Source organism: Lissotriton vulgaris, chromosome 2_1, assembly GCF_964263255.1.
Source record: "Lissotriton vulgaris chromosome 2_1, aLisVul1.2, whole genome shotgun sequence".
Lineage (NCBI taxonomy): Eukaryota > Metazoa > Chordata > Amphibia > Caudata > Salamandridae > Lissotriton > Lissotriton vulgaris.
The window spans coordinates 723,396,878-723,421,860 of record NC_141687.1 but is presented as its reverse complement, the minus strand read 5'-3'; the positions used below and the strand labels follow the sequence as shown (position 1 = coordinate 723,421,860).

Below are 24,983 nucleotides of genomic sequence, written 5' to 3'. Positions count from 1 at the left end.
CCAGATCAACATCCCTCCCACACACACACACAACTTCGCCTACAAACCCACTCACTCCTGCACCAGATCACACACCCAACCAATCCACATCGCAGCCACACACACTCATATCACAGCCTCCCATCCCATTCATAACTGCTCCAGATATTAGACTGGATGAGATCATGTCCACACGTCACCAAATCAAAGAGGATCTCCACGCTTTTAAAGTGATGGTATCGAGACAACCAGGGATCACCAGATCCTCTAGAACTTTTATACCTGGCAAGCCGTCGACTCACCTTCCTATCACCACTAAACATATTCTTCCCAGCTGGAAATCAGTACCCTCCCGTAATTTATCTTCTCACCCGATGCGAAGCATCAACCCATTTTTGGAGAACGATCTTTGCTCTCTTCTAGACTCCTACGAACCCTCCCTGACGATCCCCTTACCTCTCACACACATGCCCATCCCTACTATCCCCCGCCAACCCTCACAGTTCCTCCACCCATATTAATAGAGGAATCATCGACAATAATCTTAGAAGAGTCCCAATCATGCAGGACCACAACACTTCCCTCACCACACCCCAGCTTAAATGCACACTCCTGAATTGTAGATAGGCCTCTAAACATGCAGCTGACATAGCTGACCTCATTATCTCTACTGATCCAGACATGAGAATTCTAACCGAAACCTGGCTAACAGAATACTCCTCGCCTCTTATTGACATCCTAGTACCCCCTAACTATGAAATCATCAGACTGGACAGGAGTGGTAAGACAGGCGGAGGAATTGCATGCATACACGGGAACAACATCACTGTAAACAAAGCCATATCCCCTGTGCTCCGCTCTTGCGAATACATATGCTTCGACATCAACAGCAATGGCAAACCAGTATGCTCGTTACACATCATCTATCATCCACCTGGGGACAACCTCATCTTCACAGAACACCTCATGGACATGGTCACAACATACACCGGGCGACAAAACACCTAAATATTCCTTGGTGACTTCAACCTCCACTGGAACGACCACAACGATACAGTGGTCAACAGTCTCAAAAACTTCCTCGGTGCCCTAGACCTCAACCAAATTTGCAACAGCCTGACACACAATTAAGGCTCAATCCTGGATTTAATAATCTCTAAAAGAGATTCCACTCAGCTTGAGTCGATCCTACCCTGTAATTGGTCAGACCATCACATCATCACCTTCTTTATCAACAGTGAAACTTAACTCGGCTCAATCCACAAAACCAAAAGTATGGAAAAGAGACTTGAGAAAAAAACTCATCCCTAACATGTTACCCTCTTCCAGCCACTATCTGCTTCGCCCCCTGCTGGTTCTTCCAACGTACATGATCTCACCAACCACTACCTCAACTCTATGACCTCGATAATTAACGAGATGGCTCCCCTTCAACTAAAGAGTTTCCACAAAATATTCTAAACCCTGGTTCCACGGCCCTCTTAACAAGGATAGCCGTTCTCTCAGAACTTCAGAACGCAACTGGAGATCGGTCCCATTCGCCAAGCACCTCATGATTCTAAAAAGAAAGAGAAAGGCTTACTACAGAAAGATCAAGTGCACTAAAGCAGAATTCTTCAGCCACCAACTTGACCAAGCAAGAAATCGCCCCAAAAAACGTTTTGAATTATTCAAAACCCAATCTAAGGACGCACCTCAATGTCCACAAGACTTAGCCCGTCCACAACCCACTTGTGAAGAATTTTCTACCTTCTTTAATCTAAAGACTGAAAACATCAAGAAAGATCTCCTCAATTACCTGATTTCTCACTCTTGTCCTCATACCAAAACCTCCCCTCTACTCCTAACTGTATCACAACAAATCCCTACAAGTTTGTTTTAAAAAATGGCGCTGTATGGCCATCCTTTGATACCTATACTGAAGATGCTATAGGCAAGATTCTTAGAGCCCTGAAGCCAGCCAATCACCTCACCGACCCTCTCCCCGCAAACGCGGTTAAAGACTTTACCCCATTGCTTCTACCTCTCTGGACCAAAATCATTAATAGTTCACTTCTACAAGGTTGCATCCCTAACACCCTAAAAGTGGGGCAGGTATCTCCCATCCTTAAGAAACCCGCAGCTGATCCCACGGACCTAAACAACTACTGCCCTTTTTCCAGTATTCCTACCCTGGCTGAACTTCTGGAAAAATGTGTTCACCACCAACTGACAAAACATATTGTTCACTTCAACCTTCTTAACAAACACCAATCCGGCTTCTGAGCAGGTTACAGCACGGTATCAGCCATGACACACAATATTGATGATGCACTACACATACGTGATCAGAATGGTACATGCCTACTCATCCTACTAGACCTTTCCTCAGCCTTTGATACGGTCGAACACAAGAACTTGATAGATGTGCTGAACCACAGAATGGGTCTATCAGGGTCAGTGCTTAACTGGTTTACCTCTTTTCTGCAAAACCGGACTAAAAAATTCAAGAGAACAACACCCTGTCCAGACCCGTTCCACTTATGCTAGGAGTACCGCAGAGTCCTTGCTATCCTCAAAACTATTTAACTTAATCATGGAACCACTCACCGATCTGCTACAAGTGTCCAACGTGCAATTTCACATGTACGCTGATGATACCCAACCATACATTACGATCCACACACTTAAAGAAATTAAATTGCTTAACACTACCCCTAAGAGCACCCAAACATGGCTGGCAGAGAACCACCTCAAATTGAACGCTCTAAAAACTGAATTCCTCCTGATTGCTCCACCCGCCAAAGTTCCCATAATGCACGAGTGGGTCAAACACCTTACAGCACTCAACGTTCAACCAACCATTGTGGATTCAGCAAAATCATTGGGTATAAAACTTGACTTCAACCTCAATATGCAGAAACACATTAGCAACGCAACTAATGATGCAAATTTTCAGATAAATACATTGAGGAAGCTGAAACCCTTCCTGCCCGCCAATGACTTCAAGATGGCGGTTCAAGCGCTATTCTTACCTCTGTTGGACTATGGAAGTGTCTCTCCGTGAGTCCTCCCCAAAGCTACTACAGCTAATGCTGCAGCGAGACTCATCACTGGCTCGAAAAGAAGGTCCCACATCTCCCCTGACCTAAAATCTTTTAACTGGCTACCTTTTGAAGCCAGAATTCACCTGAAAATTGAATTCATGACGCATAAGGCCATAAATCACAATGCACCCAGCTATCTCACACTGAAACTGACAATATCTGGTGGTATAAAATCCACAATTAGTGCGGAAAACCTACTACTGAAGCCACAAAGATTAAACAAGAAAAACACATATAAACGATCCTTCTCAGGAATGGCGCCTAGGATATGGAATGCCCTACCCCTAAAAACAAGACTGAACTCCTCCACTGCATCTTTCAAAAAGGAAGTAAAAAACATTCTTATGGCAAAATTCACTTAAACACAGACTTAAGAATTTGTGAGAACATTCGTATCCGATATCAAACTAGTCAACCCAATCATCCTATCTACCATAGTCATGACTCATCAGGCTCTCCTGTTTTGCACCTTATTGCTTTGCTTTATGTTTGCACAAGATGTTATATATATTTGACTTACTTGTTTTTTTATGTATTATATAATTAACCTCACTTACTGTAAAGCGCTCTGATACCCGCAAGGGTCTTGTCCACGCTCTATAAACCTTTCAAAATAAATAACGAAATAAATCAAATAAATAAATGCGTGAGGGGCTCTGGACCCAGTCCAAACCAGTTCTGGGTGCACTCTGCTTTGTCAGTGTGGGCCAGAGTCATCAGATGCACCACAGGAGGTGGAGCCAGCATTGTGTAAGGCAGGCACAGCCATATCCAGTCCCAGGTGCTACTCCTCCCACCACTCCAAATGCAGATAGGTCTATTCAGCCTAGTGCTGACTCACCCAGACTCCTGGAGCCACTCCAGCCCCTGTCACTCTCAAACCAGACAGTCAATCCACAAACAGGCAGCGGCACACAGAAAGGTTGAACCAAAAAATAGCCACTTTCTAAAAGTGCTATTTTCAAACACAGGATTTTAAAACCATCCTTCCTATAAGATGTGTTATTAAATTCAGAGTTGAGGGATACCAAACTCCAAGTTTCTATCTCGCTCCTATGGGAAGATATGCAGGTAAGCATGTAACACAGCAGTCCTCATTCTGTCCTATGGGCAAGATAGCTTTTCAATAGTGAAAAACTAAATTGGCAGTAGTTCACTATCAGGACATGTTACCCACACTAGTACATGTTCTACCTTTAATATACACTGCACCCTGCCCAGGGGGGTACCTTGGGCCTACCATAGGAGTGTCCTGGTTGTAAGAAAAGGGAAGGGTAAGGCCTGGCAAGTGGGTACAATGACCAGGTCGACATAGCAGTTAGCAAACGGCGCACAGGTACTTCGGTGGCAGGCCTGAGACATCTTTTCAGGGCTACTTATGTGGGTGGCACAATCAGTACATACTAGACCCATTACTAAGCCTGCAACCGCACAAAAATGCCCATGGGGCCTTCCCCCTGTTACCGGACATTACCCCGTGGGTCTTGTACCGTTTGCCCACAAACAAAACCAACGAAAGAAGTCAAACTATCTGACATATTTACATTCGTAATGATGAGGCATACTAATTGCAACACTAGTCGCTGCGTCTACCTGCTGACATGCCCATACGAGAAGCATTATGTTGGAATGATCATGAGAGCAGCTAAGACCAGGATAACGGAACATAAAAGCAATATTCGTTGTGGGGAAACCAACACTAGGCTATATACACATTATTTCGAGAAAAAACACCCTCCAGAGAGCCTTAGATGGCTCATCCTGTAAGCCCATCCAACCATCACACAGACAGGCCTTTTTAGGCTAGAACAGAGGGGGGTGCACGCCTTAATACGGCTAACTGTGGCCTGAACAATGATATCCCATGGGGCTCGCTCAACAACTGACCGTATCACCCGGTCATGAGGTCAATATTGTCTGTACGGGTATTAGTACTCTACAGGATATTGGTTTACAGCCACTATGAGCATTCTTGCCATCATCCCATTGGCTAATAACCCTACTCAATTGAGGGAAACCAGGCTGTAAGCACTATTTTGCCTTGAGACTCGTTGAATACCCATCCCCTTACAACGTCTGAGCTCTGTATTTCACCTTTTTGAACACAGTGCTGTATATAGCTTTATACCACTAATGTTGACTACACAGACACTACCCGAACCTCACCACAATGAGCGGTATCTTATATGGCTGTTTCACATACCTGTTAACATCTATATGGTGGTACTTTTCTTTCTCGCTGGTATTCTTCCCCTGTTTTAAGCTCTACATAGGGAAATATACTATATACCACAAAGGATTCTGACACCACTAGCACCTTCTTAATAGTTCTAATACTGTGACTGTGGTTCTTTTCCCACTATAGCCATCAATATTTTTTTGGCTCTTGTGATTAGTACTACTGAAATATCTACTTTTCCAGCGTACTACCTGGTGCCTTCAAAGCGTATACCACACCTGGCGAAACTCTAAAATGGCCGTCGTGTTTCTCTATTCAAGGGCTTACCTTTCACCCTTTTCGCGGTGTAGTCACCAAGCCACGCCCCCGTTTTGAGCCTTCGCCGTTACCCTCGCTGCTGGGCAAGATACTTAAGCCCCACACTCGCAAACTTTGACACCTTTCTGATGAGCGGCGGAGCTGGTAGGTCGTCATACAGTTCCACACTAGGAACTGGTAAGCGTGTTTGTAAGCTGGTGCCCTGTCAGGGTAGGGTACGTTTGTTTTGGATGGCCGCGTTGCTTTTCCTTGGATGACATGAACGCTTTCGCTGTGGTTTGTGTAATGGTCCCACACTGGCGTTTGGTTGCCCTGGGACGCCCCCTGGTGTTTCTTTAACCCACTTGGTGCGGATAGCGGGGTGTGCAAGCGACTGCCTGTATGTTTTCTCCACTTACGGATCACTGCAGGCAGCGCTGACACAGCGCATTTTCTACCACAAGCACCAACTATGAGGCTACGCAGGGTGCTACTGGGGTCAAACTAAAATGGGCTGTTTGATACTACCACTTTGATTCCGGTGTGTTTTTCTTGGGAGGCAGTGGCCCTCCCTACTTCACGTTTACTTTACCATGACAGTGCCTCCACTATCATGATTGCTAATCCTAATTACTACGTGTCCCCTACCTCTTTTTCACATAGTGACACCACTATTTGGGTGTCTATTCAAATCCGCTGCACCAGAAGAGGCCACACTCTACACAGCCTTAGGTGAGTTCTCATTCTACTCACGAGATGGGGTACTGCTCTTATCTGTCTTGTTTGATGTTTTCTATGTTTCCCTGCTTTCAATGAAGTTATTTTGTGATTTTAAGTAGTGATCACTGATTTTGGTATTAGCTACTTGGAACTCTAGGCTTGTTTTCAACATTTAAGCCACACATACACAAAGTTCCTTGACTAATACTTTATACTACCGGGACTGTTGTGTTTTTTACGTTTGCTTTTTATTACAGATGGTTTCACATCCCTAGCAGTCAAGTTTCTAGGAGATTACCAGTGGCAGGTAGCATTGCACCATTTCCACTGTGTTTTGAAGATAGTTTGCACCATAATATTGTTCATTCACGGTCCTGAAGAATCGCCACTGATCATTGTTGGGCGAGAAACATGTCGACCATCTGGGAGTAGAGTAGGTATTTTGTTGCATAGTAAACAAAACAGGCTACCCCTCCCTTATTATTTTATTCAGGCAGGGTACCGAATAGAATAAAGTTTGCACTAGGACACTCTGACCTGTTTTAAACGGCACCACACATATCTACATAGGACTAGGCCCCTCACACCCACTGCACCCTTACGGCAAGTAACAAAAGATCTCCGGCAAAGAGCACCTTTAAGGGTGCCTGTTGGGCATTGCAGCGCCGGCCCAATGAGGAGCAGGCTTATATGATGAAGCATGACACCTAGCTTGCTGGGTGTGTGAGAGCCCTAGTTCCGAAAGGAGAATTTCCCCTCTCCTTCACTGACCCCCCGTAACGCATTGCCAGACTGCACCAGTTATGGCAGTGTTTTGGTGACCACAGGTTCACCTAGGAACTTTGTGCCCTCCTTTGTTCAAATGTTTCTAGGGCATGTACGCCGGACCTAAAAGCTCAAATAATATTCCCTCTCCTTGTTAAAAAACAATCAGTGCAAGCCCACTAGCAGCATTTGAATTACCAGTCCTGGCACACTAAGTGCACTTTACTAGGGACCTAATGGTAAGACAAATATGCCAAACACGGATAACCAAACACAATAACAATTTACGCAGAGAGCATATGCACTTTAGCACTGAACTGCAGTGGTAAATTGCCCAGAGTCCTATAACCAACAACCACAGGTCGGGAAAAACAAAGGAGGAAGAAGCAAAAAGTTTGGGGATAACCCTGCAAAAAGGGTCATTTCCAACACCAGGTATTGGTGAAGAAGACGATGTTGGGTGCGAGGGTGGTGTTTAAGGGTGGGCGTAAAATCCGTTTCGCGGGCGAATTAGCGGGTTTTCCGCGATTTCGCGATCCGCGAATCTCGCGAAATCGCGGTAAAATCCGCGAATCAGCGGGACGAATTTTCAGCCAAGCAAGGGTTACAGCAGCAGGTGCAAAAGTTGAACCTAATTTCTTTGTAACCTTTTACAAAAGGGTTACAAACAAATTAACTTCAACTTGGACACCTGCTGCTAATTGCTTCCTGGCGCCTCGTTGCCTACTTGCAACTATTCTCTGACCCTGCTCTGACCCTTGAAGCAGGGTCAGAGAATAGTTACAAGTAGGCAACGAGGCACCTGTCCAAGGAATTAAACCTCATCAGGAAGCACTTACAGATATAAAAAACAGGAAGAAGGGAGAGGATGGCAAATACACCCATTTGGAGTTGTTAGGAGGGGTTAAACTAAAAGAGACCTTTACAGCACAATTTTCATATGCATTTTGCTAAAAATAAAAAGCTGTATGTTCTGTAGGGGCAACTCAGGAATCTGGCCCTTCAGAGATCCGGCCTCTCTTTCTTTCTCTCGTTCTCTCTCTCCCTCTCTCTTTCCCTCTCTTTCTCTCTCTTTCTATCTATCTATCTATCTATCTATCTCTCTCCCTCTCCCATAAACGACTGCATGGGTAACTTCGCTATGCAAGCGGCTCGCGAAGACGCAAAAAGCCCCGCGAACACGCAAAAAAACCCTGCGAGGAGGAGGAGCTTTGCGGGCAAGCAAGATGGCCGCGTAAGCTCGGAGCTCCGCAGACCCTCCGACCCTCCGCAATAATCCTGCTCGAAATCCTGTTCCACGTAGGTGGATTCCGACTGCTGACGGGTCACTGATGCGGAGCCTGCCTCCCGCTTTCGAATCGGAGGTTCCTACGCTGAGCTACGTCGTGTGATGTCCCTTGCCAAGGAAGCGCCATTGTCTCCTCGGTCTCCGTCACTCCGCATGATTGGGATGCGTAGTGCTGGGTGGTGAACCCCACTGGCGGAATTTCCGATACTGCTGTGTCTCCTACCACTAGACTGTGTTCCACATCTGTCCTACAACCTCGGCCCGGCGCACCTTAGGCTCGGAGCTGTGTGTGGTGGCCCCACGGTCTCATCGGACCCAACATGGCGGGCAAGGGCGACCCGGACAAGACATCGAACAAAGGAGTTCGTGGCAAGTCCCAAGTGCAGCAGAACAGGATTGATAGATATGCTCAACTGCGCATCTCGCCTGCACCGGGGGCCTCCACTAAGGACATCTCCTCATCGGGCTCGCCAGACGGGTCCGAGCCCACCCTCAGTGACATTATGGGGGCCATCTCGGGCATACGAGCCGAAATACAGAAACAGCACGAGGTCTTGACCCACAAAGTGGACACATTGGCGGTGGATCTCACCCTCATCAGAGCCGACCTGAGTAAAACCAACGATCGGGTGCAATCGCTGGACTTAAAAACCTCGAGCCTTACCACCGACGTCTCGGACCTGCAAACCGAGGTCCGGACCCTACGGCTCGCCTCTGACCAATTCTCCAGGAGACTGGACGACTATGAAGGTCGTGCCAGGCGACAGAATGTCCGCATCATTGGTGTTCCGGAAGGGTCGGAAGAGGCATCGGCAGACCTGTTCGTTGAGGACCTGATACAGAACCATCTTACTCCCCCCCGGGTTGAGCAAATTCTTCTCGGTGGAGCGAGCACATCGGGTGCCAGGTGGCCCGCCAAAGTCGGGCGCGGCACCTAGACCCATCATTGCTAGGTTCCTCAACTTCAGGGATCGGGACGCAATTTTACAGGCGTCCAGGAGGCACGGACCGTTACAGTACCAGAACTCTGAGGTGCACTTCTATCCTGACTTTACCAGGGCGGTGCAGAGACAACGCCAGAGCTACGGGGGAGTGAAACGGCGACTGAGGGACATGGGACTCAAGTATTCGATGATGTTCCCGGCCAAGCTGCGGGTCGAGCACGAAGGCCGTGCATTGTTCTTTGACTTTCCGGACAACGTAAGCGAATGGCTCGACACCCTACCACAGCGTAGCGACGACCGGGAGAACAGCGAAGGGGGCGCTGCTGGTGGCGCTGATTTGTGAGAACTGGCTCTACTACGAGGACACTGGCGGTTGGTGGTCCTGCTATATGTGACATTCGTCCCTTTTTCAGTGTAATAGCAATTGGATCTCCTGTCGTTTCATGGGGGGCGGCGGGAGGTGTCCGCGGGGAATCCTTACTCCTCTTGGGGCTTTTTGTAGACTAGTTAATGGGGCGACAGGCACACTGCTGGTTGGGGGGGCTTTTTAGTCTGCTGCAGGGGTGCAGGGTGGGAGGTGTTTTGGGACAAGTTCGAATGTCTCTTAGTGTGATTTTGTTTTCTTTCTTTCGGCAATGGGTGATGTATATTGTTGCACTTTTGATTCTGCAAGGGTCTCTCGGGCCGGGTAGGGGAGGGGAGGGTGCCACGATGATGGGGGTAGGAAATTAAAAGTTATCAGTTGGAATATCAATGGGTTGGGTGACCGAATCAAACGGGGAATTGTGCTTCAAATGCTCAAGCGTCACATGCCTGATGTGGTTTTTCTACAGGAAACACATTTGATTGGGAACTCATGTAAGGCGCTCAATCGCAAAGGGTACAAGATGGTGGCACACTCAGGGTTCACTTCAGGCTCTTGGGGGGCGGGCGTTCTTGTCCGGGCTTCCCTTCCGCTGGAGATTGACGTCACTACGATAGATGATAGGGGACGCTACGCAGCGGTGGCTGGGCGGTGGGAGGGGAGGGCCCTCATCCTACTTTCAGTTTACGTCCCGCCTGGCCTACAGACCAGCACGTTCCAGGACCTTGGTGGCGCCATTTTAGCTCTGCCTGACGGCTTACTTATTGTTGGGGGTGACTTCAATTCGGTCTGCTCTGGCACCCGTTTATAGATTCAATGGGCCTTGTAGATAGTTGGAGACTCCTACACCCCACGCTTCGTCAGTACTCCTTCCTGTCCAGCGCACATGGTAGCTTGTCCCGTATAGACTACATCCTTACCTTGGCAGCTCACGCTACGGCCGTGTCTGAGGCTCGTTTTCTGGCGCGAGGAGTTTCTGATCACTCACCGCTCCTGGTCTCCTTTGACTTCGATATCGCCCTGTCGGTGCGACCGGCAACGGTCAATCCTTGGTACTTTCGGAACCCAAAGACCCGTGCCCTATTGGCCAAGGCTATAGACCTTTACTTCTCCGAGAATGAGGGTTCGGTTGGGTCGGCCGCGACCCTGTGGGAGGCGTTCAAGACCGTCCTGAGAGGCGAGGCATTTGCTTTAATAGCGGAGGCCCGTCGGAATAGAGATGCCGATCTCCTTTGTATCGAGGAAGAGATCTTGAACCTCGAAGCCCAACTGGATCCTGAACCTAACCCAGACCTCCTCCATGCGCTTTCCCTAAAGCAATTGGAGTACCGAGATCTCGCTACGAATGCCGCCCAGACCCTGGCTAGGGAACAGCAGGGCCGTATCTATGACGTGGGAGACAAGGCTGGCAAGCTGTTGGCCTGGTTGGACAGGAGGGAGTTGGCCAGTCTGGTTGTACCTGAGATCCTGGGGGCAGATGGAACCCCTGTCACTGACCCTTCCGCCATTGCCGAGTCTTTTGCCGACTATTTCAGGGGTGTTTACACCTCCACTTCTGACTGCTCAGAGGCCGACTCGGCAGAACTTCTTTCGACCGTGGATCTTCCCTGTCTCTCTGAGGCGGATCGCGATGATCTGGACAGGGACATATCTTCTGACGAGATTGCCCTTGCGATCCGCTCCTTGAGATCTGGCAAGGCGCCGGGTCCCAAGGGAATCCCGGCTGAGCTCTACAAGATACGGCCTGACGTGGTCTCCCCGCATCTCCGTACTATGTTCCTGGAGGCGCGAGACGCCGGCGTTCTCCCCCTGGACCAGAGGGTGGCCACTATTGTGGTCATCCACAAAGACGGTAAACCAAGGGATGTGTGTCATTCGTATCGGCCTATCTCCCTCCTGAACACCGAACCCAAGGTCCTCGCCTAATTGCTTGCCAACTGACTGGTTGGGGTTATTGGCGACTTGGTGCACCCGGACCAGTCGGGCTTTATTCCGCACCGCAACACTGCCCTCAATTTGAGACGGCTTCACGGCGCCCTGCCTAGGGCGCACACTCTTACGGAGCCAGCTGTGCTGGCATCCCTCGATGCCACCATGGCGTTTGACTCCATTGAGTGGAATTACCTCTGGGCAGTGTTAGCTAAGCTCGGTTTTGGCCCGGTCTTCCTTAGCTGGGTGAAACTTCTTTATGCCAGCCCAATGGCTAATGTATCCGTGAATGGTCGCCTGTCGACGTCTTTTGTCCTTCACAGGGGTACCAGGCAGGGCTGCCCCCTGTCGCCTCTCCTTTTTGCCCTGGCTCTCGAGCCCCTGGCGGCCACACTGCGCTTCCACCCTGACCTCCATGGTATCACCTGGTCACCTGACTTCGAGGACCGTATCTCCCTGTACGCAGACAACATCCTCCTATATCTGACGTCCCCGTAATGTCTCTCATTGTTGCCTGTGACGTGCTCAGACACTTTGGGAGATACTCTGGCCTGATTATCAATTGGGTCAAGTCCTCCCTATACGTATTGAAAGGGGACACGCCGCGCCTCCCCAGAGGCTGCAACATTCAGGTGGCCGCACGGGGCTTCAAGTACCTAGGGATCTACATCTCTGGGAACCCGAAGGTTCGATACGACCAGAACTTGCTCCCCCCACTGCAGCGCCTTCGACGCGACGTGGAGGGTTGGCGTAAGCTCCCGCTCTCCCTGCTTGGCCGAGCGGCCCTGTTTAAAATGATGTCCTTGCCCAGATTCCTGTATGCCCTACAAAACACCCAAGACCCGGTACCGGCCCGATATTTTCGGGAAGTTGAGAGTCTTCAGCGGGCCCTACTTTGGGATGGCCGCCCTCGGGTGGCGATCATGAAGCTCACGCTCCCGTGGTATGACGGGGGCATAGCACTACCGGATGTGCGTAGGTATTATTGGGCCTCCCAGCTTGCAGCCCTCAACCACGGGTTTTATGGGCCGGTGAATAGCCCCGGCTACGCTATGGACAGGTGGCTTATGAGTGGTGGTAATTATTACCGAGCCCTTTACTCCAGATCTCTGGATCGGCATATGTCCGGTCCCACGAGGACGGCAGTATCTATTTGGCGTACGATCACCAAGGTGCAGGGATGGCAGGGCAGACTGACCAGCTTCACTCCTCTGTATGAATCCGATATGTTGGGCAGACTATGGCACACCAAGGGCTTTGACAAATGGGACCTCATTGGCATCTCTAGGGTGGGGGATGTGATTTCCAAAGGGACTATCAAGACCTTCCCCCAGCTACAGACTGAGTACCAGCTGGGTGCCTCGGAGTTCTTCCGATATGCCCAGCTGAGGCATGCCTTGCTTTCTGCTATTACCCCTGGGGAGGATATCCCGGAAAGCTCACCGCTGGAGGACAGAGTGCTGGACGGCCATATGCCCGATAGCGCAATCTCACTGTCTTACAAAAAACTAATTAATGTCCGCACTGACCTTCTCCTTGGGTTGCGAGACCAGTGGGTGGCGGATGGCCTGGAGATTGACGAGGAGGACTGGCAGAGTGCGGTGTCCTCCCCTAAGGAGGTTGCCATCTCATCTCGGCTTCGTCTGGTCCAATTTAAAATCCTGCATAAGGTATACGTTACTGGCCCCCGCCTTATACACATGGGTTACTCGCCCGACAGCCTCTGTCGTCGAGGCTGTGGTGCCCTCGCTACCTTCTTACACATATTGTGGGAATGTCCGGCCATAGCGTCCTACTGGAGGAGGATTCACAGGGTCATGAGCGAAGTGTCGGGAGTGGGGATTGCGGCGGAAGCTCGTAGGTGCCTCCTCAACATTTGGGAGCCAACAGATCACAACACAGCCCAAACTCAGTGGGTGACCCTAGGCAATATGGTGGCCAAGAGAGACATCGCTCAGAGGTTGGGGGCCACTACGGCACCCCTTGTGGTACAATGGAAAGCCAACATGGATTGGTGTATGTTCCGGGAGAAGACTGTCTATGTTGCCAGGGGTAAACCTAACAAATGGAACAGGGTGTGGGGTGCTTGGAACTCTTACCGGGGTGATGTGTGTCTGCCGCCTGAGCCTGTTTCATTGGATGAGCACCTGTCACTGTGACCTATGACACCGACTGTGTACGATAACTGATTGATCCTGTTTTTCCCCCCCCCTCCTATCATCCTACACTCTTCTGTACTTCTGAGCTGCTGGTCTCTTTCTCCTCCCGGCCTTCTATTCCTTGCTGTATTCTTCTCCCATTGCCACTCTTCGGCGCCATTTGGCGTCTTTCTTCTTATTGTTATAAAATTATAAAATAAACCTATGATTTCCTGCCGTACCTGACTTGCACTATTATGCTCTGCCTACTATGCTGCCTTGCCTCCGGGATGTTAGGCTGAATAGCTGTGTGCTCTTGTGAAATAAAGGTTTTCAAAAATTAAAAAAATAAAATAAAAAAAACCTGCGAATACGTAAAAAACCCCGCAAACACGCAAAAAAACAAAAATCCGCAAATTCGCACAAATTTGCGAATTTTGCGGATCGCGAATTCGCAAATCCGCAAATTCGTGGATCGCAAATTCGCAAAATTCGCCCATGCTTAGTGGTGTTGAGATCCCTTAATTCGATGGAATACTTGCATAGTGAGCGTGTGTTGAGAAGGGCACATGCAAGTTGGTATTTTTGTTCATGTAATGTCAGTGTTGTGTTTTGGGTGGGCTGGTCGGTGGACTGGTGTGTGTGCTGTGGCTGGTAAAATGGCAGTGGGTGCAGCTAGAAGGTGCGATTGTGGAGCGTGGGAGATGTGGTGGCAGTGTTAGTTGCGGTGTCCAGGGTCGAAGATGTAGAGCTTGTGATGGTATAGCTACAGGGTGTGGGAGGGCCAGGGGTTGTGGCGCTGGGTGCAGACAGGCGTGACTTTGCCGGGTTTTGGCCTGCATTAAGCAGGTCCTGGGGTGGGCAGGGCTTCTGTTGGCCGGATGAACGGTAAGAGGGAAAACCCAGGAGGGAAAACGCCAGTTGGAAAACTTGGGCAGCGGCAGTGTCATTGGATTAGTTTGGAACAAGCAAGAACTGGAGTCCACAGGCAAGTGACAGGCTAGGTATCCAGAGGCCTACTGATGGCCCGGCGATGCAGCCTGTCCTAAGTAGGTCCTGGGGTGGGCGGGGCTTCTGTTGGCAGGAAGATGGTGAGTGGGAAAACCCCAGCAGGAAAACCCGGTCAGCGGAGATGTCACCGGATCAATCTGGAACAATGAGGAACTGGAGGCCACAGACAAGTGGCAGACTAGGTGTCCAGGTGCCTACAAATATGTGTGATTTTGTATGGCTACAAGTCACTAAATAGATGGAGACATGATACCCTGAGCTGATAAGCTTGTGGACTGGATAGGTGCTGCAAGGTACTTGAACAGCTTTTAATTGATTAGTGGCTACTGGCAGATTGCTTTACTGCCTACTGCCAAGGGGAACACTGTATTTTTTTTTATAAAAAAAAGCCAATTATTTCAGTTTAAAGTAATTCCTTTTGAGCTAGAAAATGCTTTTGTCACATTCCAGTGACTGGTGAACTATGTTTCATTACAATTAGAGGAGTTTGTTGTGGCCTACCTGGATGACACCACTGTGTTTAGTAATTCTGGGAGGACCACCTGAGGCACCCAGAACAGGTGTTGGTACGGACACAGGAGGCAAACTTGGCCATCACTGCAACCAAGTAATGGGGAGCCTGTTGACTTTTGTTTACCTTAGGCATCAGGTGGGTGCCGTTGGATGGCAATATTTGATCTGTGTTGGGTGTGAGGTACCACCTAACAAACACAGGTGAGAGCCTTTCTAGGTCTCATGGATTACTACAGGCCCTTGGTAACAAACAATGAGATTACAGCTGCCCAAAGCCAGCTCTGACACCATGCAAGAAACAGCCCAAGAAGGTGATGTGGACTGAGAATTGTCAGGTTTTTGTGGACCTGAAGAGAGCAATGTGCAATGCACGGCTACTGAAGGTCCTTGACTACAGTCAGACCTTCCTAGTACAGACAGAGGCCTCAGACAAGTGAGTTGCAAGGAACCGGAATATCCCCTGCATGATGTACGGTCACATTTCCTGCCCTAAGTGCCTGACTGCCCAAGTCTGGTATCCAGCAAAAACTGTACACAATAACAAGAATATGGGTGTAGTTGCACCAGATCCTAAACATAGTAAGTACTGTCAGAGAACGGCCTGTACCATAAAGGAAAGGCCAGGGTCAAAAGTGGGAAGAGGAGCAGAAAAACTCCAACACCAGGAGACTAATCAATACTGCGTACAGTTTCATATATGCAGCATTTACCTCCTGTGTGCACTGAAAGTCTTGAAAGTCCAGCAATGGTTCAGGCAATCATTTATTAAAGGACTGTGCATTTGTTGAGTGATGAGCCTGAGTTACACCACCTCTCTGAGAAGTCTGTGATTGCTCGCCACTGCTACCACTGAGAACCAAGTGCTAAAGGGGCTGTTCTAGTCCGGGTTTTCACATCTTTAGTAGGACCACGTTTGAGGTTTAGTAGCCCCTGCTTGGTACATGGCCCATGTGAAAAGGGTCTGAAAGCACAGTAAATATTTTGCTGGTCCGTTTCCATCCTGAATTATTTGGGCAAGAGGCTCCTAGGTCTTCGGCACAGCTGGTAAAATATTGCTGGCAACTACCCACAAAGCATGTGTGTGCTCAGAAGGCACACCGAGTTCAAGAAGCATAGGGTAGGCTAGCTTATCAAAACATATTTGTTCCTATCTGGGGCAGGGTTGAGGGGAAAGTTCAAGAAAGTGGATTAGTGGCTGAGGGGGATGGAAGCCCAAATCAGGCAACAAATACAATCCTTGTCATGGCAAAGCACAAAAGTCACTAAATTAATCTGTGCTTAACCCAATGGTAGCTTGGAACAAAGCAGTCAGGCTTAACGTAGAGGCAATGTGTAAAGTATTTTATGAATCGCCCAAAAAGCAAAAAAGTCAAAACCCTAGACAAGAAAAATCCCAAACCAATTTAGAAAACTAAAGTAAATTGTACCAAATAAAATAATACCAGAAAGACAAAAATCCAATCAGTAGAACTGGAGATGGTAAATATTTAAGTTATAAGGGGAAATAGCACCTGAAAGCACAAACAGTCATCTGGTCACACTAAACTGGGGGAATGTCATAAGTTCACGCTGATCGAAATGAAGCGCCGATTCGACACAGGGACTAGTCCTGCTAAAAAGTTACCTTCAAAGTCAAAATGGCACATCACCATTGGCTGTACATTGGATTGAGAAAAGACATACTATTGCACAAATCAAATGCCAGGTCATTGAAGTAGTATCCCGACATGAAGGTAGAGATAATGATCAGGCACTTCTCCGTAGCGAGGCTTTCTGGATCAAAAAACTACAAACTCTGACCCCATTGGGGTTAAATGACAAATTTGAAATGAGCTGTTTCCTTTAAATATATTTCAATGGGCTTGATGACAGCCTTAAATAGCCTCCACGAATCCTATGACACACTAGGTATACACATCTGACTACATACTAGATGGTAACCATAATGGACAGGGTTAAGAAGTATGGTGCTTTTGCATGAAAGTCTATTACTACATACATTTCAGGTGTAAATAGAAGGCAGGTAATTCACAATGATGTTGATGTTATCACAATGCATGTTAAGGTGTTAGCAGAAGGCAGGCAGTTTTAGAATGATCATTTATGTAGTTTTATTTACACACAATATTGAGGTTTGCTGTTTCAATATCTTTTTGTGGTCGTGCAATCGTGAGGCACTTATTTTTAGACTTTGTGTTCGTCACAAAGTTATTTGTGGTTGAACCATGACGCTCGTTTTTTATAGTAGTGGCGACTTTTGTAGAGAATACACTGACATTCGTGTCACTTATAATATCATTCGTTCTAATGTGAGACGTGTTTCTCATACATCGTAATTTCTAGCGCGTTTAAATAATCGTATTTAGAGCTGATAGTACGATTCAGGTATAGTCTGTTGTCTATTGCGATTCATTACCCGGAAACTATGTTTATAAGCTGAGTACGATGACACGGAAGTGCATCGTTGAAACAGCTACGCGGGTTAGTTCGGAGCTACTCGGATTGAAATTAGGTAAGCCTTGTTCGCTAGTTGTCTCGTACTTTGCTCACTAGCTTTATTTTTAAAGGTACTGATGTTACCTTTATTTTTTGTAGGTACAGAGGATTCTTCGTATAGGCTGACTATATAGGTTCGTTTACATAGAGGTGAGCGCATTGTCAAAATAATGGTTACACGAAGCGTCTCACTCACAACCACGCTAGTACTAATTGCAGACACTTGTCCCCTAACAGAGTCGTCATCATTTAATTTTGTATGGTTGAACCACGACGTTCGTCTTTTCGTTAAGGTGAGCACGCGTTGATTTTAAGAGTATACGTAGGTCTGGGCGTTCACATTTATTAGTCATAGTGATTGCTTGTTTCATACTTCTTTTTGTTTTAGACAGAGTCTTTCACGTTTTGACAAGGTATGTTTTGGTTATATTCGCTATTAGTTTACCAGTGAATTTAGCTTTGGTTACATGAATATGTATTTCACACTTGATCATTCATTTTTGACTGAGATTTCACCTGTGATCTTTGTGAAGTAGGATTAAGTCTTGTAGTTGCATAGAAGAAATGTTTTTTTGAAGTTTTGATCTTTAAATGTGATGTTTAACTGTTGATTTATTGTAAATATGTAATACGGCATCGTTTTATATTGTTTCCTTGTTCTTTTCAGCTGACAATTGGAACCCCTGACGAAGGGACAAGAACGTCCCGAAATGCATTGGGTTGTGGTTCATGAAATATTTCAAAAACAATGCATATTGTAAATGACATGAATTGATTCTATGAACAGTCTTTTGATTCTATCGATGGCCTAAATAAATTAAATGCATTGAATACACTGTGGATTAATTTGAAAAGTTTTTTGAATGTTTATAATTTACTTAAGTAGTGCGCACTGTATCCCTAGCAGCCCACGTGGGGTTAGGCCTTAATTTAAAGTTTAGACGCAAAGAACAGGCCTCATCAAACTTTGCATTGTGGATGTCACAGCGTCAGAGACTTGGGCGAATGGGCCGGTTCGCAGCTGTGAGGACCCCAAAAGACAGGATTTTCACCTTTCTTTAGGAGGAGTACACTCTGATCCCAGCCAATGGTCAAGGGTCCGAGGAGGCACTTCTTGGGGATCAGGGGCTCACTACAGCAGAGGCCAAGAGGGCTCAGGCAAGTCCAGTTGCAGTAGGTTCACTGGCAGTTACAGGGAGGTCTCTGAAACGTGTTGTGTCTCTGTAGCTAACGCAGAAGGTCAGCCAAAGGACCCTTGGTGTCACTCTAGTTATCCTGGGATCAATGCAAGCAGGTCCAGTCTTCCTTCTCGGACAGCAGGGTAGTCTACAAGCACTAGCGATGTCCTCTAGCAGCAGGGCAGTAATTTTTCTATAACTTCCACAGACCCAGAATTGTTCTAACGATTGGCTCTAGAGGTCCGGTATTTATACGTGGTGCCAGCCTTTATGTGGGGGAACTCCTTGTCCTAGCCCCACATCTGGTTCCCATTCCCCTGTCAAGGCTCCAAATAAAAGGCAGGCCCGACCTGGTGTCAGATTTCGTTCTATATGTAGGAGGCAAAGTCCTTTGGGTAGAGTCCCTCACCAATCACCCTAACAGGACAGCCCATCTTGTCCACACCTAGGCCCTCTTTGTGTTACTGTGTGTAAGCAATACACAAAACCTAACGGCAGAGCCATTCACAGTCATGAGACTCCGGACACTCTTGGTTGGGACAAGAAAAAGCCAACTTTATAACAGTAGCTTTTTTAGAATTGCAACTTAAAACCCAATTTCACCATTAAAGAGGATTATAAATTACTATTCTTTTGAATGTGAATAGTATATCTTTACCTGCTCCCAATCCAAAGTTATCATTTATTGAATGTGATAAGGCAAACCAGTGTAAGTCAATGGTAATGATTGGTCTTACAAAAGTGAAAAAAGGACTTTTGGAGTTTTTCACTGCCAGGAAATGTAAAACTTAAATAAATATATCCTACTTTTGACATACAATGAACCCTGCCCTATGAGCCTTCAGGGCCTGCCGCATTCTGGGGGGAGGGGGGTGGGGTGGTGGGGATGTAACGGGAGCTCACACAGGCCCTGGGATGGGTGGTCCCGCATGACCATCTGTTGATACTGCTGGGGGTTTTTGATGGATTGGATGGTTCCAGGTTGGACAAACGGCTCTTGGGGACAGCGGTGGCGGTGGCCAGGAGAGACATAGCGCTGCATTGGTTGCGGACCGGGCGCCAACAGTGGGGGGTTGAGGAGGGGGGTGGACTGGTGCGGGACGCAGGAGGAGGCCATATTCGAGGCCTGTGGGTGCCCAGAGTTATTCCGCAAAGTGTGGGGGAAATGGTTCAATAGGCTACCGCCATGATTTTCTGTTGCTCTTTTATGCCTCGTAATGCCTTACCCATTCGATACGAGAAGCTGTTGGAATGGACTGGACCGACCCTACCTTTATTTTTGATGGTTATTGATCTATTGTACATGCTGATTGATGAGCTGCTGCCAATGAATTATGCTTGTTTTACGTACTCAATAAAGTTGATTATCAAAAAGAAAATGTGCAAATTAGTTGTAGGGCAATTTTACTATGTTTGAAGGAGAGAGCACTTTACCACTGTTTAGCAGTGGCAAAGTGCACAGTGTCCTAAAGCCAACAAAAATTAATTCAGTAAAACAGGAGGGGTGATGGCAAAAGGTTTGAGAGAATATCACACCAAAGTCAGGACTAACAAGAAGCTATTGGATTCACATTACTCATCAATGCCTGCAGGAGAATGCTTACAGGAGTAGGGTGTTTTATCAGAAATTCAGAGTCGCCAGGGGCTTGTCAGGCCACAGTTCAACTGACTGGAGGAGCTGAGCATCTGTTTGACCATGTGATCATGAGGGTGTCTGTGAGTGCCTCGTTAAATGGCAATTCAGGATCTATTAGAGTTAGCCATGGTTGGAGTACTTCATTCAGCAAATTGGCTTTGGTTTCAACCATAGGCAGTTGTAAATCCAACTCCTCTGCCATGCTGCGCACTGCTGCAAAGGGGCTTTTCTCCATTTGCGGACCAAATGGAGGGTCCCGAGCGGTCGCTGAGGAAGTTTCTAGCCCACTTGCATTCTAAAGGCCTAGGTAAAGTCCTTCATCAATGTAATGAGAGGAGAGGACCTTGTTCTCCTCCTCGTCATCATCAGTGCAATGAGCACTCTGCACACAGAGTAAAGGAGGAGTCTGAGGAACTGGTTAAGTGACAACTGGTTGCACCTTGGTAATCTCATAGCACAACATAGGCCTGGTGTGAGCAAATATTGGTCATGGGTCGAAGCCCAGTGTTGGGGTATCCAGTGTTGGTGAAATCAGCAGAGGCACCAACACTTAAGAGACTGGCCTGGGCCTATGAACCAGAGAAGAAGCTGGGATAGGAGCTAGTAAGGGGCCAAAGGCAGGTTTCTAGGGGGCAGTCAGCACTGGTGAGGGCCTACCAGTGGAAGTCCACCTCAAGGCTCCAGCAGTTTGATGGGTACCAAAGGAATACCACAAGAAGCCAGGGGTGCCTTAAAGATTTTCATCTTGGCCAACCTTGATGCAGAGTCGAAGACTGCCCTGGAATATTTAGGGCACGAGGAGACCAGGTACGGAACACGCTGGAGTGTCATCCTGGCAACACTCAAATGATTTTGAGTGGCAGGATGGATCAGAGTTCTGCTTTCTTGCACTTATGGTACATTTTTGACTTCAGCTTCTCTGAAGACTATGAGCGAGAGTGGGGCTTTGCGTGGGACCTGCTCCATGACTAGAAACAGTTCCACGACTTGTAGAGAAAGCAAGATCACTGTTTCAAATGCACCTGCATCTTACGCGTAGCGAAGTAGGATGTCACCTATCATTCTCTGATCACCTTCGCAAATGCGACAGAGTACACCATCTACCAAACTCTCAGGTGCCCCATCTCACTTAGAGACAGTCTGACTGTAAGCTTTCTAACTAATGAGACCTCATTCGGCCTGCTGTTAGAGAGCCTTCTCAGACGAAGTAAGGGTTGTCAGATTAAGAGCATTAAATAGCCTGCCCTCTTTAGGGTGGCAAATAAAATGTCTTTTTTTCCTATTGTTTACTGACAAATAAAACCAGGGGATGAGGGAAAGTAAAAAAAAAACTAATACTTACTCCTCACCCTGGAAGGAATTTCCCGGGGTGTGGGGCCCATAGCTCTTTTTCAGAAACAAATTCCCACCTTGGGAGTTTGTTTTTGAAAAACAAAAAAAGTAAAAAAGTTTAGTGAACAGCTATCAAAAACGATGACGCTCATCCATCAAACTTTTTGTACAGTGAATGGAACCTCCATGATGGCGACTCCTTTATAGATAGAGAACCAAGGTCATCTCTAAATGTGATGCACTGAGTACTGTCGGAATAGCAGAGGTAATGTCCTTCACCCTCCCAAGAGACTATATATCCGTCAAAGTCTATATTAGGGGCTAACACTTGAATAATTCTATAGTCCATTGTGTTAAAGTCTTTTAAAAATGAGTTAAAATTATACATATTCTTCTTCATACCCATGTAGACAGGTGTCCCACAAGTAGACTGCAACATGTTTTCACTGCCAACACCACCTTTCTGCACGGCTAATCCAAAATCAGTTACCTACAAAAAATAAGAAAAATATAAAATTACTGTACGTGCCTCCTCACCATTGTGCTATTTTTCAAAACTGTAGAAAAAAGTAAAATTCTAACAACAATACTGAGCATACAGTGTGTAAGGTTGTTAAAAAATCAAATGTCTTATAGAATGTTTACTAAAGGATCAATGACAGGACTGGCAGCATGCAAATGGTTTAATAGACTTTAAAACCATACTCCTTCAGCGCAGCAGCTCTCCAATAGTATAATGGGAATGTTGTGATGCCAAAATGTTTCATCAAACCATTCATTTTAGTTTCCGCAATATTTTTTATTAAGACATAAGTCGCACTTTTGGCAGCCATCACCCTCTTTAAGGCTTGCACACTTTCTTGCTATTTTTTTATTGCATGTATAGTAATATTCTGTTGTGCTAGCATCCAGAGATATTTCATCTGAGTAAGAGCGCTTCTATCTGAATGTTAGCATGAGATAGTCAATGGTCCTTGTATTGGTGCTTATGAGTGTGACTTACTGACTAAGTCTATCCTCATGACTGAGCTGCTCATCTACATAGCTCTTGGTAGGTTTCATGTGGACACTTCATCCTAGACTGATTCCTTTATGTTTAACTGGATAATAAGCCAAAAAAAAGTGTGTCGAACAAGTTACTTACCTTCGGTAACGCCTTATCTGGTAGAGACAGGATCCAGCAGCAGATTCCTTATCTCAGCATCTCCTGAGGTGCCAGACTGGACATGGAAATATTTTCGGCTGTACCTCTGAGTGTCGGTAGAGGGCATCGAGCGACTCCACAGCGACTTCGTCTCCAGAATGTGATGTCAACGGAGTCCATATAAGCCTTCCCCAGACAGGCTGACGTCAGTTTCTTTGTAACCAATTTCGCGCCAACAACATGGAGCTATGCGGAGAAACCGTCTAAGGAAACAGTGTGCCAATAAGGAATTTTTTTGCTAGATCCTGTCTCTACCAGATAAGGCATTTCCGAAGTTGATAGAGCCTCCTTGTTTTAGAATTAGACTCCCCAGCAATACCATCCTTGGAGGCAGGGCTCCCCCATATAGGATAAGCCGGTCCAAAGGTAAAGGGGACCAGACTATCCGAAAAATGATAGATAAAGCTAGATGTTCATCCTAGGACATATCTTCAAGCAGGATTATGAAAAGCCCGTAGGGAGTAGGAAGCAACAAGAACATGAGAAACACGGAATAGATTTCAATGGTTGCGTACCCTTGTTTGGGGTGCGTCCCCCTGGGCACTATCTGTCCCATCATTGGAGTTATTACATTGAGCGATTTTTGTAAAGCAAATTATAAATCCACACTTTGTATCACTTAGTTGAATTTAATGTGTTGTTTGCCATCCATGAATTTACATTCTTTAATCCATGGTATTTTCAATTTGTGTTCACAAATTATTATTCATAGTACATACCGAAACAAGTATTTAGTTCAATGTAAGTTCAAATGCATTTCGGGCAGACTGCCCTTCATCAGGGAACAACTCTGTAACATAAAGCAGGGTGTGAAATACAATGAGGAAACATTTTCAAGGTTCAATATATGAGATGCTATTAGTCTTATTTAGGTAATGTGTGAAGTGCTATTAATCTTGTTTAAAAAAAATAGAAAAACGAGGTGCCATTATATTGGTGTTCATCATAAACCAGAATGAGCTGGTTTGTTCTTGACTGTGATAACTATTAACATGTCATTGGGTTGGGCTGTGATATAAATGATGTTGACCGTGCTGATTTTTGTTGATATTGACACTTAATGAAGAAGAAGCGATTACACAGAATAGAACCATTAAAAGAGAACAATGAATGCTGAAGAGTATAGCCAGAAAAACAAGAAAGGTAAAAAGAAACTGCACTTACATTGACAACCTTGATAGAGATATAAGGCATCTTCCAAACATATTTTACGGAGATGCTCATTGAAGAGAAGGAAGAAAACAGACAAGTGCAACCAAAAAGGTTGAACCAGGACACCAAGAAGGTGTAGGTAAAACGCATTGACGAATATCATATAGATGGCCAGACGTTATATACATATAAAAATACAACCATAGATATACCTGAAGAAAAAAAACGTTTACAAGAAATCCATTCAAGAGATCAGCATACACATGCAGATACATCCAAATATAAATATATATAAGGATAAATGTGCATATTAAAGAACACTTAGACATTTCTGTAGACACACAAGTAATACAGGGTATAGCAAAAGTATATCCACTCCTTTGAAGGTAACCCCCATCCTTTGCAATTGAGCAGGAAGACAAGAAGTGAAAGAACAAGGAACACTCCAAGAACAGAAGTAACTAAGGAAGGATAGAGAGAATACGTCCTACCATCGTAAAAGAAGAGATTACTACAGTAACTGAGGTGGAGACAGAAAGACAAGCTGGGAAATTGCAAAACAATGCCACATAGAAGGAGGAAGTAGAAGACATGTTCACTACAGGAAAACAAGGGCAACTGTCCTTGGAACCAACACCACTGACAGAGGAAGGATGCCAGCAAGTGGAAGTAGGAGAGTAGGAAGAAGAGGCGGAGGAGGCAGAACAGGAAGAGGCGGAGGAGGAAGAGGAAGGGGAAGAGGAGAAGGAGAAAAAGATGACCACCGCCACCA

General features: G+C 46.5%; 1 protein-coding gene across 4 annotated transcripts in view; it reads right to left on the bottom strand.

Annotated features, from left to right (window-relative positions):
* Positions 1–24,983, bottom strand: part of STK33 (serine/threonine kinase 33) — a 1,296,925-nt gene that overhangs the window by 558,273 nt on the left and 713,669 nt on the right. For all 4 annotated transcript variants that reach the window (XM_086956010.1, XM_086956012.1, XM_086956013.1 and 1 more), the window contains one exon: positions 22,258–22,345. In XM_086956010.1, the coding sequence (XP_086812136.1) occupies positions 22,258–22,345 (88 nt within the window). The remainder of the gene's footprint in view (positions 1–22,257; positions 22,346–24,983) is intronic.